This window comes from Sus scrofa, chromosome 4, assembly GCF_000003025.6.
Source record: "Sus scrofa isolate TJ Tabasco breed Duroc chromosome 4, Sscrofa11.1, whole genome shotgun sequence".
NCBI classification, from domain to species: domain Eukaryota; kingdom Metazoa; phylum Chordata; class Mammalia; order Artiodactyla; family Suidae; genus Sus; species Sus scrofa.
Genome location: NC_010446.5, coordinates 32,743,767 through 32,759,892, shown reverse-complemented (window position 1 = coordinate 32,759,892; position 16,126 = coordinate 32,743,767). Strand labels below are relative to the sequence as shown.

General features: G+C 34.8%; 1 protein-coding gene across 2 annotated transcripts in view; it reads right to left on the bottom strand.

The window, feature by feature from the left end:
* Positions 1-16,126, bottom strand: part of LRP12 (LDL receptor related protein 12) — an 81,562-nt gene that overhangs the window by 23,499 nt on the left and 41,937 nt on the right. For both annotated transcript variants that reach the window (XM_003125531.4, NM_001315806.1), the window contains 1 exon segment: positions 3,330-3,465. In XM_003125531.4, coding sequence (XP_003125579.1) covers positions 3,330-3,465 — 136 coding nt within the window.

The following is a 16,126-nucleotide window of genomic DNA, read 5'->3' as shown; positions in this document are numbered from 1 at the left end:
CTTTCTAGCTGGTGGGGAGGAGATGGAGAGAGTTCTCATTTGCTTTCTCTACTGTATTCTTCTGTATTAATAGGTTTTGCCTTTGTTTTTGTTTTTGTTTTTAAGTTTCTTTTCTTCTGCTTTGTTCTAATAAAGTTCAAGTAAGAGTATTCAGTATTTCTATTCTCATTTGCAACTTTTTTTTATCCATCTGTAGCTGAAATTTAACATTTCCTTCACTTTTGAATATAAACAAATCATGATTTAGTATTTACAGTACCTCTCACACTGGCACTATAGAAATCACAGATAATTTCATATTATATTTCAATTTTAATAGATATCTAGGATAACTATACTCAAAACCACTTTAAAATTAGTTATCTTAAAAAGCACAGCTTGCTAATGAGTTAATAAATAAGCACATATGTATTATATTTTTGTAAAAATATCTGATAATTTTATTTCAAAAATAATTTGTTCCCTTTATAACACTATGTATTTTGTTTTATAAATTTAAAAACATTCTGGGAAAGGATCTATATAGGTTTCACCAAACTACCAAAGTGTTCATGGCATAAAAACAATTGAGAAAAAAGCCCCAGTGTAACAATGTGTATAGTGTCTGTGGTAAACTTGTATTCAAACTTGATTTTGTGGGCTGTTTTGGTTAGCATTAATTTTTTTCATACATTCTAGAAGTTTGCGTTGTAAGATTTGTAGAAGATTTTTGGTTCTGTTTTGTTTTCTTTTCTTAATTTTCTCTCCCCCTATATTCTCCTAACTTTCTATCCTCCTACTTTTCCAAGCTCTCAGCCCCATGACAATTCAAGCAGTGGTTAGCATAAGTTTGTTTTGTTTTTTTTTTTTTAAGCCTTTCTTGAGCAAAATCCAAGTCCTTGGCTTCAAGCAGAGAATCAGAATCCAATTCTCCATCTCCTATGGATAAAATGATTTTTGTGGATTTTGGCAGCTTTCAAGGAGAGGATAAAAATGCTTTTATATCACCATCTTTAACTAGTTTCATAAGGAGAGGTCTAAGTACTGCTTGTTTAAATCTGTATTAGTTTTCCTCCTTTATCTAAATTTTAATTATTTTAAACTATGAATGTTGATTTTCTTTTTATCAAAAAGCCTTGAAACATCTGTCTAGTGTAGATAATCATATATATTTTCTTTGACTTGTTAATATGGTAAATTAATTTAATATTTCCTAAACTGACTCATTTGTATGTCTAAATAAGTTGCACTTAATCATGGTATAAGCTTTTCTTGAACAATTTATTTAAGATTTTATACCAAGTGAAACTTGACTTTTTTGATGTATTAGGTTCATGTGTCATCTTATTAAAGTTTGGTATTACCATGATAATGAATTCAATAAGAACTAGGAGAATTACCAAAATTACTTTCTAATTTTAAGAGGCTGGCTGTGTAAACCTGGATTTGTTAACTCCATCCAGAATTTAGGAAATCTTTCCTTAGATGTGGGGCTCACCTCTAATTCTGTTCTGTATTTCAGTACTGTGCTTGATTTTTAGTGTACCTTTGTGAAACTGCAAGGATCCAACACATAATCAGAACCAGATGGCAGTATTACATGTAGCTGTGCTGGCAAGCATTGCCAAGTTTTATATAACTGAGCTGGTGGGCTCCAAGCTTAATGAGGGGTTGAATTTTAGGTTAAAAGAAAAAAAAAATCCTCAAAAAATTCTACTTTTAAATTTTACAAAAACATTTGGAATCCCTTTGGAAAAATGTTACTTTGTAAACACACTTGTACTTAGTCATATTATAAGTAACAGAAAATAGGCATATTGTTCAGATTCCGACATTGGTACTGCTGCAGAAGGATAACCTTCAGTCCATCAGGCAAGGGAACCACATTTCTCACAGAGGAGTGTTACAGCTTCTATGTAAGCTCAGCTCTAGTTTCCAGGAGATGGGGCCTGGGGCAGAGAGGAACCAAAGGAAAACAAACCATATGTCCCTGTTTTATGGATTCCACAGGAAAAAAGGGGATAGACCACACCTGTGTTTTTTGAGAGATCAGTTCTCTCATTAGTTAACGAATCTAAAAGAGGAAGATAGATTAAAATGAAAGCTAAATTTACAATCTCATTTTTTAAAAATGTACAATGAAGGGATTTGTGTCTAGGATCTGTGAAGTCTCTTCTATATGTATCTAAAGTTCCATGATTCTTACCTATAAAAGTGCAATTAATGAAAGAATGTCAAAGATGCCTTTGTGCTGTCTCTGTGACAGGAATGGCATTCTTAATTGTGTTATATATATATATTTATTTAGGTACATTATTTTTTTTTTCCTTCCTTTCAGGCAATTTTTTTCTCTAATAGTCTTGACATAATTTCCTTAAGCAAACAGTATCTAGTTCGACTGAATATTTCCTCCTTACAATCTTATTCCCAGTTTTTCTCTATAATTCTAAATGTCTAAAATAATCTTAATCTTCCTTAGTTATATCATGCTTATTCTTAGAATCTTAAACTTATGGTTATTCCCCCAGGAATATGTTTCACTTTGTATTCTTAACAAATTGTCTGTTTCATTGTTATGAAGAAAGAGATTTTTTTAGACACAGTATTTATCCATTATCAGATTATTTCAAGTTTCATACACACATACATATATACAGACATAGCCTACAATCATCTTTTAACTCATTGAGGTAGAAGATTCTACTTACAAAACCAAGATTGTGGGCTAGATCTCTAAGTGGATTAGTAAGCTCTATTCATTTGTCTCATGGCCAAAGATTACACTTTTTTTTTGGTCCTTTTTTTAAGGCCACATATGCAGCATATGAAGGTTCCCAGGCTAGGGGTCGAATGGGAGCTGTAGCTGCTGGCTGGCCTATGCCACAGCCACAGCAATGCCAGGTCCAAGCCACGTCTGTGACCTACACAATAGCTCATGGCAATGCCAGATCCTTAACCGACTGAGCGAGGCCAGGGATCGAATCTGTGTCCTCATGGATGCTAGCCAGATTTGTTTCCACTGAGCCACAATGGGAATTCCAAAAATTACACTTTTGATCCTAATAAGCTATTTTGCAAATATGTACCTTTTATAAGAGTGGCCTAGAAGAATAGCTCAGTGCAAATTCATTACCACCATGAGAAAATATTCCAAACACATATTCTAATAGAAGGGGAAGAATGGGCCATTATTCCTACCTTCAAGATGGTACTGATAAATATAACTTAGCACATATTCTGAAAATCATCTTTTTATATTACTGCATGTTGGAGTGATGGTACTTGGAAAATGAATTTATATTTTGTAAAAAAAATATATATATAAGAATGTAGGAAGGTGTCAGAGTTACCTTATAGTAATGATTTCCCCTGGGTTTGCCCGTATGAACCAGCTACAGTTGATTTTGGCAGGATATTCAGAAGGCCAGCCTGGGCTCGTAATTATACCACTCGGTGCTCGAATTTGTTCTGGAGTTTCTCCACAAGCTGGAAGACAACAGTCAAAGTGATCTTAGCTAATTATTATGTTTTAAGACAAAGTATTAAGTAAATCAGTATTTATTTAAAAAAACCACTTTAAACATCGAATCATATACAATAAAATATGGTATTACCAACCTTAAAAGCTTTCATTATTCTAATGAGATTATTTTGTTTTCTTCCCTTTTAGTCAAAGTATCTCAATTTTAACTAAGTACAATGTTTTAGGGAGGCATGGATGTTTCCAAATTGGATCTCTGAATAACAATTTAAGAGTTAAGATTGCTAGCTTTAGCTATGGAGATCAAATGATCCATACATCCACCTATCTTTTTTCAAAACTCACCTTTCAAATTTATTTTCTTTACTATAAACTACGTAAAGTTAAACTTTACTGAACTACTTTTTGTACACTTTAAATCAAAGAATATCATATAAACAGTCTTCTGAACAAAAAAAAATTAAAGCACATATAAACATAACAGTAAGATGCTGGGTTAAGAAGTTAGTGGATGATTAGAAAAAGACGGCAAAACAATACTTCAAAATTACTCTAAAGAAATTATTTAATTTATTCCATGAATACTTCCAAACTTTATCACAGGGTAATAGATGATTCCTAAGTTATTTTAAAAATAAAGGCCTGAAATAGTCAGTGATTCAAGTATCATTATGTGATATATAGATATCTAAATATTATAAAAGGAAAGGAGTAAATTCAAACCACTATAAGTTTCCCTGTATTATTCTCCTTTTATTATATCTTGAACTCACATCTTAATACAGTTAACATTGTACCAATCCAGAATTCAGCTGATAATCTGACAAGTTATTTACCCTCACTTTATAAAAGAGTCACTGGCTATTTTTAAAAAATGTGATGAATGCTTAAACCTTCAGTAAAACATAAAATCTTGGAACCTCTTATCTGATATAATTTTGACAGACTGGATTATCTGATTTTTAAAGTCAGAGCAGGTCAGAAGGAGCAAATTAAAAGTGGGGAGAGCAGCTTCCAAAATGACCCCCCCCCTTTTTTTTTTTTTTTGGTAACAGAGGATATAGTCTGTTCAATGTACGTTAAGTACGCTAGGAAGTATACTACGTAATTTTATGAAGTTTTTATTCATGATGACCAAAATAAAGCAAGCTATATTGCTCAAAGAGTCTATCCTTATTTCTACAGAATTACCCATTCCCTGAAGAAAAGGTACTTGAGGTTTTAAAGCTCTGCAGGTCCATGCCTAAAGTGTATCTAGCCTGGAATTAGGGATACTGCCAAAGGTATCTTGTTTTTAGTCACTTTTTGAACAGAGAGGTTCATAGCATAAAATACAAGGATATAACATACCAAGAGCCTAGCTTACATCTTACTGCCCACATACAGTCAAAGCTTCCAATTTTCTCTTGGTTAAATTTCATTAAGAGTAAAATTTCCCTTACAAAAAAGTTTAATACTTGAGAAAAAGACTAAATTTATCCAAATGTGATTCTACTTGGGGCTTATTAACAATGAAATGCCAGAGTTTTGCTTCCAACCTTGCTCTAATGAGTTACATCACAATAACTAATGAACATCCCCTAAATCATCTATAAGACCATTTTTCTTTCTTCACTATCCCTTACTAAACCATAGCAGCATACTGAAGGAATTCTTAAGTCATGAAGATACAAACATACAAATAAACTGGAAAAAACTATCATTGCCTCTCCTCCAGAATGTAGAAGATTGTTCATTTTCATTAAAAGATTTGTTTACTTTTGGAGTTCCCATTGTGGCTCAGTTGTCAACAAACCCGACTAGGAACCATGAGGTTGCAGGTTTGATCCCAGGCCTTGCTCAGTGGGTTAAGGGGCCTGAGTTGCTGTGGCTGTGGTGTAGGCCAGTGGCTACAGCTCCGATTCGACTCTTAGCCTGGGAGCCTCCATATGCCATGAGTGAGACCCTAAAAAGCAAAAAAAAAAAAGATTTGTTTAAAGAAAATGATATAATTTTGTTAAATTGTGTTTAACTTACAATTATAATACTGTAATGGCATATAAGTACTCAAATACTTATTAGATGATCAAACAGCAGTAGGACACAACCGAAAACTAGTTGAGAATAATTTATGACAAAGTAGACAATTCCTAACCTTTAAATAAAGGAGAGAATAATTATAAGGAAAAACTAGAAAGAATTTTATTAGATTTTTTATTGGGTAACTAGTTGGAATAATTTACGACAAAGCAGACAATTCTTAACCTTTAAATAAAGGAGAGAATAATTATAAGGAAAAACTAGAAAGAATTTTATTAGATTTTTTATTGGGTTTTGCTTAAAATTTTTTTTCCCCAAATACCTAAGAAACCCATAGGTGGTGCTCTTACACCAAAAACTAAAGAAATTATGATCTGGTATGGTTGCTCAAATACTGTTGTGAATATTTTATTTTCACACAATAGCCAAAGGATAAGACAAATCACTTGTAAATAAGAATGGTTATTTAAGATTCAGTATTTTACATTTTTAATTCACCAAGTACTTTTGTTTTGGCCACGCCCACGACTTGCACAAGTTCCCAGGCCAGAGATCAAACCTGCAACACAGCAGCAACAGAGCTGTGGCAGTGACAACACTGGATTTTTAACCTATTTGGCCACCAGGGAACTCACCATACTTTTATAACATTATTTTTAAAAACTTTCTCTTTAAAAAAAGTTTTCTCTCTTTTTTGGCTGCCCCGCGGCACATGGATGTCCTGAGCCAGAGACTGAATCCAAGCTGCAGCTGAGACCTAAGCTGCAGCAAGGCAAGGCAAGATCCTTAAACCACTGTGTGGGGCCAGGGATCAAACACACGCCTCCACAGTGACCCAGCTGCTGCAGTGGCATTCTCAACCCACCGTGCCACAGTGGGAACTCCTATCTATAACATTATTTTAAAATATTGACCCTCTTCAATCAAAAACAAAATTAGGAGTTCCTATTGTGGCATGGTGCATTAAGAACCTGACTAATATCCATGAGGATGAGGACTTGATCTCTGGCCTTGCTCGGTGGGTTAAGGATCCAGCACTGCTGCAAGCTGTGGTGCAGGTCGCCGATGTGGCTTGGATCTGGCATTGCTGTGACTGTGGCATAGGCTGGCAGCTGTAGCTCCAGTTCAGCCCCTAGCTGGGAATTTCCATTTGCCACAGGTAAGGTCCTAAAGAAAAAAAAAAAAAAAAAAAACCGAAAAACAAAAATCACTTCCCTTTAAGTGGTTATGAATAAATATTTACTTTTGCACATTTGCAACATGACTGAGAGAACATTTTGTTTCAGATCCAGCCAATGGCTTTTTATCAACACATTTTTATACATATAATACATTGGGCATGTAGATTAATATAATCTAGCACAACCATAACTTATTTCCTTCTATATATGAGAAAGAATAAATTCAAATATACAAAGAGTATGATAAATATTATAAACCATTAAAAAATTTCCCTCCCTTTTGAGTTTAGAGTTTGCCTCTATATACTGGTCAGTGAGGAATCAGAAGATCTAGATGCCGTGTTCTATCTGCCACTATTGGCTAGCATAAACTACCGTAGTATAAACTACCAGAACTTTTTAGGTCTTGATCTCCTCATACATTAAAATAAGGAGCTGCTATCTGAATATCTCTCAGGTCTATTTCAGCCCTAAAACATGCCCCTCTTCACTATCATATTCTCATTATACTTCTAATACTTTAAGATGCATTGATGATTTCTGTCTTATTATTTTCATTTTCTCTTTGACGCAGAGATCACACTTCCAATTCTTACCTTAACTCCCCAGCAAAAAAAAAAAAAAAAACTGTTCTAGCAAACAAAGGCCATTACTGACCTCACACCAGATCAAATGTGCCCTCATTCCTCGTGGTACTTATCTCTTTAGAACACCTGACAGTGATTTTTTTTTTCCTTGATACTATACTTCCTTGATTTTGCTGACATCACCCTTTCCAGTTCTCCTATCTCAGGCTGTTCCTCTTAGTTATCTAGCTTAGAGCTTTCTTCCTCAGTCAGCTCCTGATATGCTGGTGTTCCTGGTTCATTCCCAAGCCTTCTGCTCTTCTCACTCTACATTTCCACTATGATCTACAGTTTATGGTTTAAAATCTCTAACCCAGAGATACTGCATTATCCAATGCCCATGGACATTCCAACCTCAAATTCAACATTATCAGAACTGTGTGTTTTCCAAATCCTTCTCTTAATCCTACCTATATTTGAATCTTGATTGTCTTAGGCATCACAATTGGCTAAAGGAATAGTCATTGCATCTAATTCAAATAAAAAGAAAACTTAAGAATATCACATGGAATCTGAAAGTTTTTTAAGCCTAAAAAATAAAGCTCACAGCAACTAAAATTAGAAATCCCCAAATCAGAAACTGAAGCTGCCTGTACCACCTTTAAAGGAATCAAGGCCTGCTGTATCCCCTACACATCTGCCTCATTCTTCCAATGGCTTTCTGAGTCGTCTATTTTTTCTCTATTTCAGTGTATTATGATTTTCCACTTCCAACTCATCATAACATTTCAGCTTAAGCACCTACCATCAACTGCAACTCCATTTTTCTTACTTTATTATATTTATACCATTATTCATATTATATTATACCCTTTTACACAAAAGATTTGAGGTGACTTATTATTGCAGCCAATTTGATAACACTTCAGCCTCCGCTTCCTCACTTGTAAATGGGGATTACAACACTATCTACCACACAGAATGCTGCAAGAATTAAGTATAATTATTTTGGTAAAGGATTTGGCAAACTGCTTGGATTACAAGTTGTTAACAAATAACATTTCATGGTATGCCAAATCAGATTGGTGGTCAGTAAGGCCTAGGATGCTATACTGAGATGATTACTAAGGCTATGTTCAGGCTAAATGGGAAGAGGGCAGTGATTGTTCATTCAATATGTGCTGGGTACCATCATGCTCTAGAAAGAATGGGAAATTATGCTACAATAAACTAGTTATCTGACATGGGCTGGGGTACATACAAAACACTTCTTTATGGAATGAATTTCTTTTTGTTTTAAACAAAATTTTTATATGGTTTTGCTAGTTTGAACCTCATCTTTCTAGATTTTGACTATATTTCAATTTGGGATGTACCAAACCAGATCTTCTTTTGCCTCCATTTATTCTACCCATACCTTCTCTATTGTTTACACATAACTATTTTGCCTGGTTATTTCTTCAGGAGACTTAGTTTATTGTAATTGACAAATAGAGGAATCCTGTCAGTACAGTGTAAAGTTGTGAAAGATTTTATTCCCAGTAGGTTAATGATTTGAAGTAACCATGAGAAAAACCCTATGGAAGTGCCTCTCTTTAATGAAAGAAGTGGTTCTGGTTTAAATAACTACTTGACTATTCTCTCTATTAAGCTATCTTGGGAGGTTGCAAGTATAGACGGAGATGTAAATACATTACCCCACTAACAAATAAAACAAAACACCTTAATTGATGAAGGGTATCTCTGAATTATCTTTTAGTTTTGATTAAACTGGTCTTCATTAGAAGCAAATGTCTTCAAGGAGGAAGTATGAACCCTAGAGCAAATGGCTATAAAAATCCTATATGGGTCTAGGTGTAAATGTCAGGGGAAATTGACTGTGCTGGCATTTGGATTGATATTTAATTTGTTAGGGCTATACTTACAAAATTACCTACTTGAAGCAATCTGTACCCACACTTCCTTTCTCATAAGCCCTATTAGAATAGTATTCAGGAGTTCCCGTCATGGCGCAGTGGTTAACGAATCCGACTAGGAACCATGAGGTTGCGGGTTCGATCCCTGCCCTTGCTCAGTGGGTTAAGGATCCGGCGTTGCTGTGAGCTGTGGTGTAGGTTGCAGATGCGGCTGGGATCCTGCGTTGCTGTGGCTCTGGCCTGGGCCAGTGGCTATAGCTCCGACTGGACCCCTAGCCTGAGAACCTCCATATGCCATGGGAGCGGCCCAAGAAATAGCAAAAAGACAAAAAAAAAAAAAAAAAAAAAATAGTATTTATTTTCGCAGAATGTGAGATTTTCCAGGAACCCATACATGGCATTATGGCTGAAATGACTATATTTTAGTTTTTGTTCACTTTGCTTCCTTAATATGTCTCTTAATAACCAGTATCATCTTTTTGTTCTCAGAACACAAATGTCTACAAAAAACATATCTATTTAATGGACTCTAGCCAGTATCTTTAGATATAAACAAATATTCATGTATTTTGGATGATGATAATATATATCTCTACTTTTGATAATTTCACCTAACTCCAAAAACAGAAACTCAGAAATTAAAAGGGTTCCAAATGTTCATCCAAAAGGTAGCAATTTTCAACTTGGATAGCATCTTCTTCATAGGAGAATGCAGTGATTACGTTAACTGATTAGCTCTCCCCTCCCCAACAGCGTATTTAATTTGTAGTAATCTAGTGTACAGGACATTTTAAATGAAATATAATAGAAAATGGCATTATTATAATCAAGTAGTTAAACTGCACTAAAAGGCTAAACTAAATACATAGGTTTTAATTTATCATATATGTTCTCAAGAAAAGGAGAATTAACAGAAGAATAAATAGACAGAAATTCTCCAATGGAGTTCTTAATAAGATTTTGATAATTCCTGGGTTTAAAAAACAAAGATCTGGAGTTTCTGTCGTGGCTCAGTGGTTAACGAATCTGACTAGGAACCATGAGGTTGTGGGTTCGATTCCTGGCCTCGCTCAGTGGGTTATAGATCTGGTGTTGCTGTGAGTTGTGGTGTAGGTCGCAGACATGGCTCAGATCCCATGTTGCTGTGGCTATGGTGCAGGCCAGCAGCTATAGCTCTGATTAGACCCCTAGCCTGGGAACCTCCATATGCCTTGGAAGAGACAAAAAAACAAAAAAACAAAACAAAAAAAAAAAAGCTCTCATGGAATAGTTTAGAAAACAAGGCAAAAGACTGAGAAACACTCAATCTGTCATGTTTATTCTGATATTCATTTAATAATTCCACAGAAAAGCAAAGAACTATGGTTTTAAAACTAATAGAAATTGGCACATAGTACACCAACTATACTTTAATAAAAAAATCTTCTATGATTTAAAAAAACTAGATTAGTACATCATAATATTATCTTTAAACAATCATTTAAAAATTATAAAGTATTCAAACAATCTCTATTTTAAAGGACACATGCGAGAGGATGACTCCAAAGTAATATAAAATAAACTGCCCTTCAATCTGAGATCTCACGGTTTTTAAAGTCTAAAAAAAAAAAAGAAGCATGCAAGGCAATTTAAGTTAGAGCTGAACTACTTGTAAAAAAAACTACAATTTCCTCTTCCACAGATGAAGAATCAGGTTTCTTTTCAAAACTGACAAGGGTTTTTTTAGCACTTTATGATTAAAAGTGACATGAAATCTTTGTGCCTCTGCTTTTAATAAATCACAGAACTGAAATGCAAGTAAAAATCAGCTGTGTTTACTGATCACCTAAGTATATAAGATACATACGAAAAGCACAAAAGAAAAACATGAAGAAAGTTAATGCTCTCATGGAAATTGTAGTTTTGTAAAAATGAGTTATGAGAACACATAAGACAATAAAGTCCTAAATGATATAGTGCATATTAAACAATGTATCGAAGGGCAAGATATTATTAAAGAGAAGCAAAGGCCCACCTTTGGGTCTGCATTATGTAAGCCAAGTTTACCTGACTATTAATACTGTATTTCTTTCATTGAACAGAAGAGAGAGAAAAAAAAAAAAAAAAAAGAGCTGGAGTAATAAAAGAGCACAATCCAAATTAGAAGAATTTAATGACTCAATTCTGCAGATACTAGTCAAGCCAAAAAGAAAACTTTGCTTTACTGTAGACTGTGGGAAGGGAAATGGTGAGGCAAAGAGATCAGCTAAATACCAGATACAGAAGCTCCTCTACTTGTAAAATTTCACTTTATTAAAGTTTCAGTATTGAACAAAAACACTCTCACCCTGTCCACAAGCAAAGGAGAGCATTTATAGCCAATGGTGGGACTATCATTTGCCATTTAATTTTTCAGAGCTTAGAGTGTTTTATCATGGCTGTTGAATACAAAAGCAATTCCACATCTTGAAATTACAAATAAAAAGGGTTTGATGGAATTCCCATTGTGGCTCAGTGGAAACGAATCTGACTAGCATCCATGAGGACCCATCTTCGATCCCTAGCCTCACCCAATGGGTTAAGCATTCAGCGTTGCTGTGAGCTGTGGTGTAGGTTGCAGAGGTGGCTCAGATCTGATGTTGCTGTGGCTGTGGTGAAGGCCAGCGGCTATAGCTCCAATTCAACCCCTAGCCTGGGAATCTCCATATGCCACAGGTACAGCCCGAAAAAGACCAAAAAAAAAAAAAAAAAAAAAAAAAAAGGCTTGATCTCAGTGTAAATAAACGAACTTATAAGTCATCAAAATGCAAACTGACTAGTATCCATGAGGACATGGGTTCAATCCCTGGCCTTGCTCAGTGGGTTAGAGATTGGGCACTGCCATGAGCAGTAGTGTAGGTTGCAGACGTGGCTCGGATCCCGAGTTGCTACAGCTGTGGAGTAGGCTGGCAGCTACAGCTCTGACTGGACCCCTGGCCTGGGAACTTCCATATGCTGGGTGTGGTCCTTTAAAAACAAAAAAAAGACAAAAGTCATCAAAATGGAAATTAGTAAGCAAATGGTGACTGTTGAATGGCCACGTGGAATGAGAGCAGGAATGATTCTAAGGATAATAAGTGAATCATCCAATACATGGAAATGGGCCTATGCAAGCAATAAAGGGCACTGAGAAGTGGAAGCATTCGAACTTACAGTTGGATAAGCATGGAAACCAGGTACTTACTGGCTCATTGTTAATTTAGAAGCAGGATACCAGTTTGAAAACTTATGGCTATGTACAGTACATAGTGCTGAAGGAGAGATTCTTGTTTTAGGTCAGATGCTTATGGTTCACAAGTTCAAGGCCTGTAAATATCCTCAAAGTGAGAGTGTGATCAGGTTTATGGATCCATGGCTGATGATAATGTTACTACCTGTCAAGAACTTCCTTTTCTCATGTCTTTTTGCATTTAATTCTTACTATTATTATGAGGGGAAAAAATGGAGACACAGGAAAATTAAGTAATTTCCTTACGGTCACAAAAAGTAGTAAGTGTCACAAGTGCGACTGCAAGCCAGGTAATGGGCTTCAGAGATGCACTCTTAACCAGCAAGACACACTATTGCCCACTAGGGAGCTCCCTATGACACCTGGAATAATTATCAGGGGATGGGGGAAGAAGCTGCCTTAGTAGAAATTCAATACAGATAAAGCTGGTTCATTTTGGAAAAAATATGTCTTGGCCTATATTCACATAGACAAGAGAAGGTATAGAATCTACAACACAGAAAAAAAGGGTATACTTAGATTTAAAGCTTCTGAAACTGATTTCTGCTACAAATTTACGTAGGGAGTGCAGGCTGGATGAAACTGCTTTTTAGTCTCTTTGGAATTAAAAAAACTTATAAGCAGGATTCTATAAGTTCCTCTAAATAATAAAACATACATATATACATTATTTATAGGTAAGGTGGTTAGGGAATAGGGCAGAATAGAATTAATGTTAGCTGAGGGCAATATTTCAAAGGAAAGAGAAAGGGAAAGCAGAGAAAGCTGGGTGACTAATGAGAAGTGGTGTTCTTAAAGATGCTTAATATTGGACAGTCAGAGTTAGAAAGCAAACATGTTGGGTATGAAGTCTACAAGTCACTGAGAACATAGGGCAAATACCAAGCTGAGTGTCAGAATCTGCAAGATGAATGATACTGAAGTTCAAGAGCAGCCTTTGGCAGCCCATCCCCTATGACACAGCTAAGTCCTGCAAATTAACAGGGAACACAACAAGCTCATTGCCAGGAAGAAACTACTTCAGTTTGAAAGTCCTCTGCTTGCAACTTGACTGGGTTTGCTGCTCACACGCAGCATCATGATTTCTTTGATCCTTTGTTTCCATAATCCTTTAATGCCTGTGCTCTGTCATAATGGAAATGTAGAACAGTCAACCCACTGAGGAGGGACTGTGCTGAAAGGAGACAGAGGTAGGGCATGAGTAGTATTCCCTCAGAATTGCTCCAAATTTCATTCTAATTTTTTTCAAGGAGTCAGCAAATTGAACTTCTTCCTTAGGGAAACTGTTACTAGCAGTCTAACAGCAATATTTACTAGTTTAAGACAAGAAAACTTTTAATTATTGTTTGAAAGGTAAGAATCAGTACAAGCAGAAAACTTTATATGAATCTATCACTCACACTCAGGAGACTCTCTAATTACTCTCAGACTTATTACCAGAAATCACACATTTCTATAGCAAGCAGGGACTCATATCCAGCTGCTTTTAATTAAATGAATATTCCTCTGCATTAGCACAGATACTTAAGAATGAATGCAACAATATATTTATTCCCATTTATTCTTGGTAATTTTTTTTTTTTAAGGATCAGAATATCCACTTGGCCATTAGGTCTAATCAAAGTAGGTAATTCCTTGGTTTTTTAAGGTCACTAATGTCCAGAACAAACAAAATAATAATACGGGGCTACATGGCAGTAAAATAAAATACAGAAACAAGCCAAAAGAGACACAAAATACAGAAAAAGATAGAAACAGGAAAAATAGAAAAAACATACAGTTTTTCTAGTTCTAACAAGTCACCGCACAATATGAATAAAACGAGGAGAGCACTCTTAAAGGAGCCATCTAACTAGCTTTACCCTAACATTTCTAAGGGCAAGAATAATTTTGAGTTTTGCTAGCAAAGCATAAGATAAAATGAATACAGAAGACTCAACCTTTTACATCTTTTTTAAAAAGGGCATAAAAGGGTAATTTTTTTCTGAAAGGGCATGAAAACGATTGATATGCTACTCACAATTTCTAAATTTAAGCATTCCAGAGAATAAAATGTGAAGCAAGCTATTCCTTCTACTTCCTGAATGGGAAAAACTATTAATTTTGAAGTTTACTGTGATTGTTGCTGGACACATAGCAGAGGTAAGGCAGAAATGAGCACCTGAGCAAAGATAAATTGGTCCTGGAGTTCACAAATTTCTAAGCCATTTCTATTAGCATTGCCATAGTTTTTAGCATATTCACATTTTCTTCTGAGAACGTTCCAGTCTTGGTGTCTCTTGTCAAGGATGATACCCAGAAATAAACCTAATACTCAGTCTGTTTAAGGGAGGAGTGAAGAACCATGATGGATTTTGTTCTGGATATTGTATTTCTATTACCTCAGCTTAAGATCAAATCACCCCTAACTTGTATCAGGCTGTGAGTCACCTTGAAAACTGAAGTCCAGTATGTTCACCTGCTAAATGACTGGCTTTTGCACAGGAGTTGCACAGTACATCCCCTTCAAATCCATGCCTTAGCAAAAGTACAAGTAATTAACATGATATCACACTGAAGAATCATTCTCTAAGTAGGTTAAAAAAACAAACGAATGGTTATTCTCAAAGTTAGAGTAGAAGAGAAAATGTTAAATGGTTGAATGCAACTTGATTTTACCTTCATTGGATCTGGCCCACTCACTTGAGCATCACCTTCAGTTCTAACATCTAAGCGTCACACACTTATACTACATTACAACCTGTTCTGTCCACAGTCCTGGTATATTTAAAGTTCTACTGCTGATTTTACTTATTTATTATAATAATATATAATTATAAGATTTAATAACCTTGCTAAAATATATAATTGTTCAATATGTATTTAAGAATTATGCAATGTTATGATCATGTAAATGCTTCACATAAAATACATTATATAATAAAATGTTATAAGTAAGATTTAATTATGTTGCATGTAATATTACGTATAAAGGTGTAATAGATAAGATTGTAATACTACCACTACCTTCTTTTCTAAAACTTACAAGGAGTGTTCTTCCCCAAAAGCTTTAGTGTCTCATAAATAAATTCTCTGTAGGCAATGCTTTTAAAAATTAAGTTTCCTAAACTAATGTATTTTTTTTTTTAATTTAGTCTCTGTCTTGTAATCTCCACTCACTTCCTTCATTTGAAGGACAGTTTCTTAGGTTCACACTAAGTTCTATTTTTATATTCTGAAATCCTAAAAAGCCTAAAATATATAAGCTTTCTTTTTTTCCCTCCACTTGAAACATGGATAAAAGACACTGTATTGGTGAAAGAATTGGTGAAATTCTTTTTTCATAAGTTTAGAAAGAGGTCCAGGTATTTAATTAAATAACTGAAAATAACATTAAAATAACAAGAAAGGTACAAAGGACTACTTGCAGCTGCTAACAATTGTAAACTACTATCAAATAATTATAGTTTAAGCTTCATTTCCTTTCATAATTTTTTATTTGGAAGATCTGAAAATTCTAGGATAATGAAAGTATTATCAGACAGAAGGTTCTTCCAGGAAAACTTCAAAGTACATAGTATTTAAGCCTAAAATTGTGGTTAAAACAAAAGTAATTTTACTAGTGCTGTATACTTTTGTAAAATGTTGCTGAATAATTTATAAGCAAATTATTGCAATTTAGAAAATAGTATCTCCCACTTTTTAGAAAATAATATCTCCTCCTTTAAGAGGCCACAGCTAAATTATTAGCTTTAACA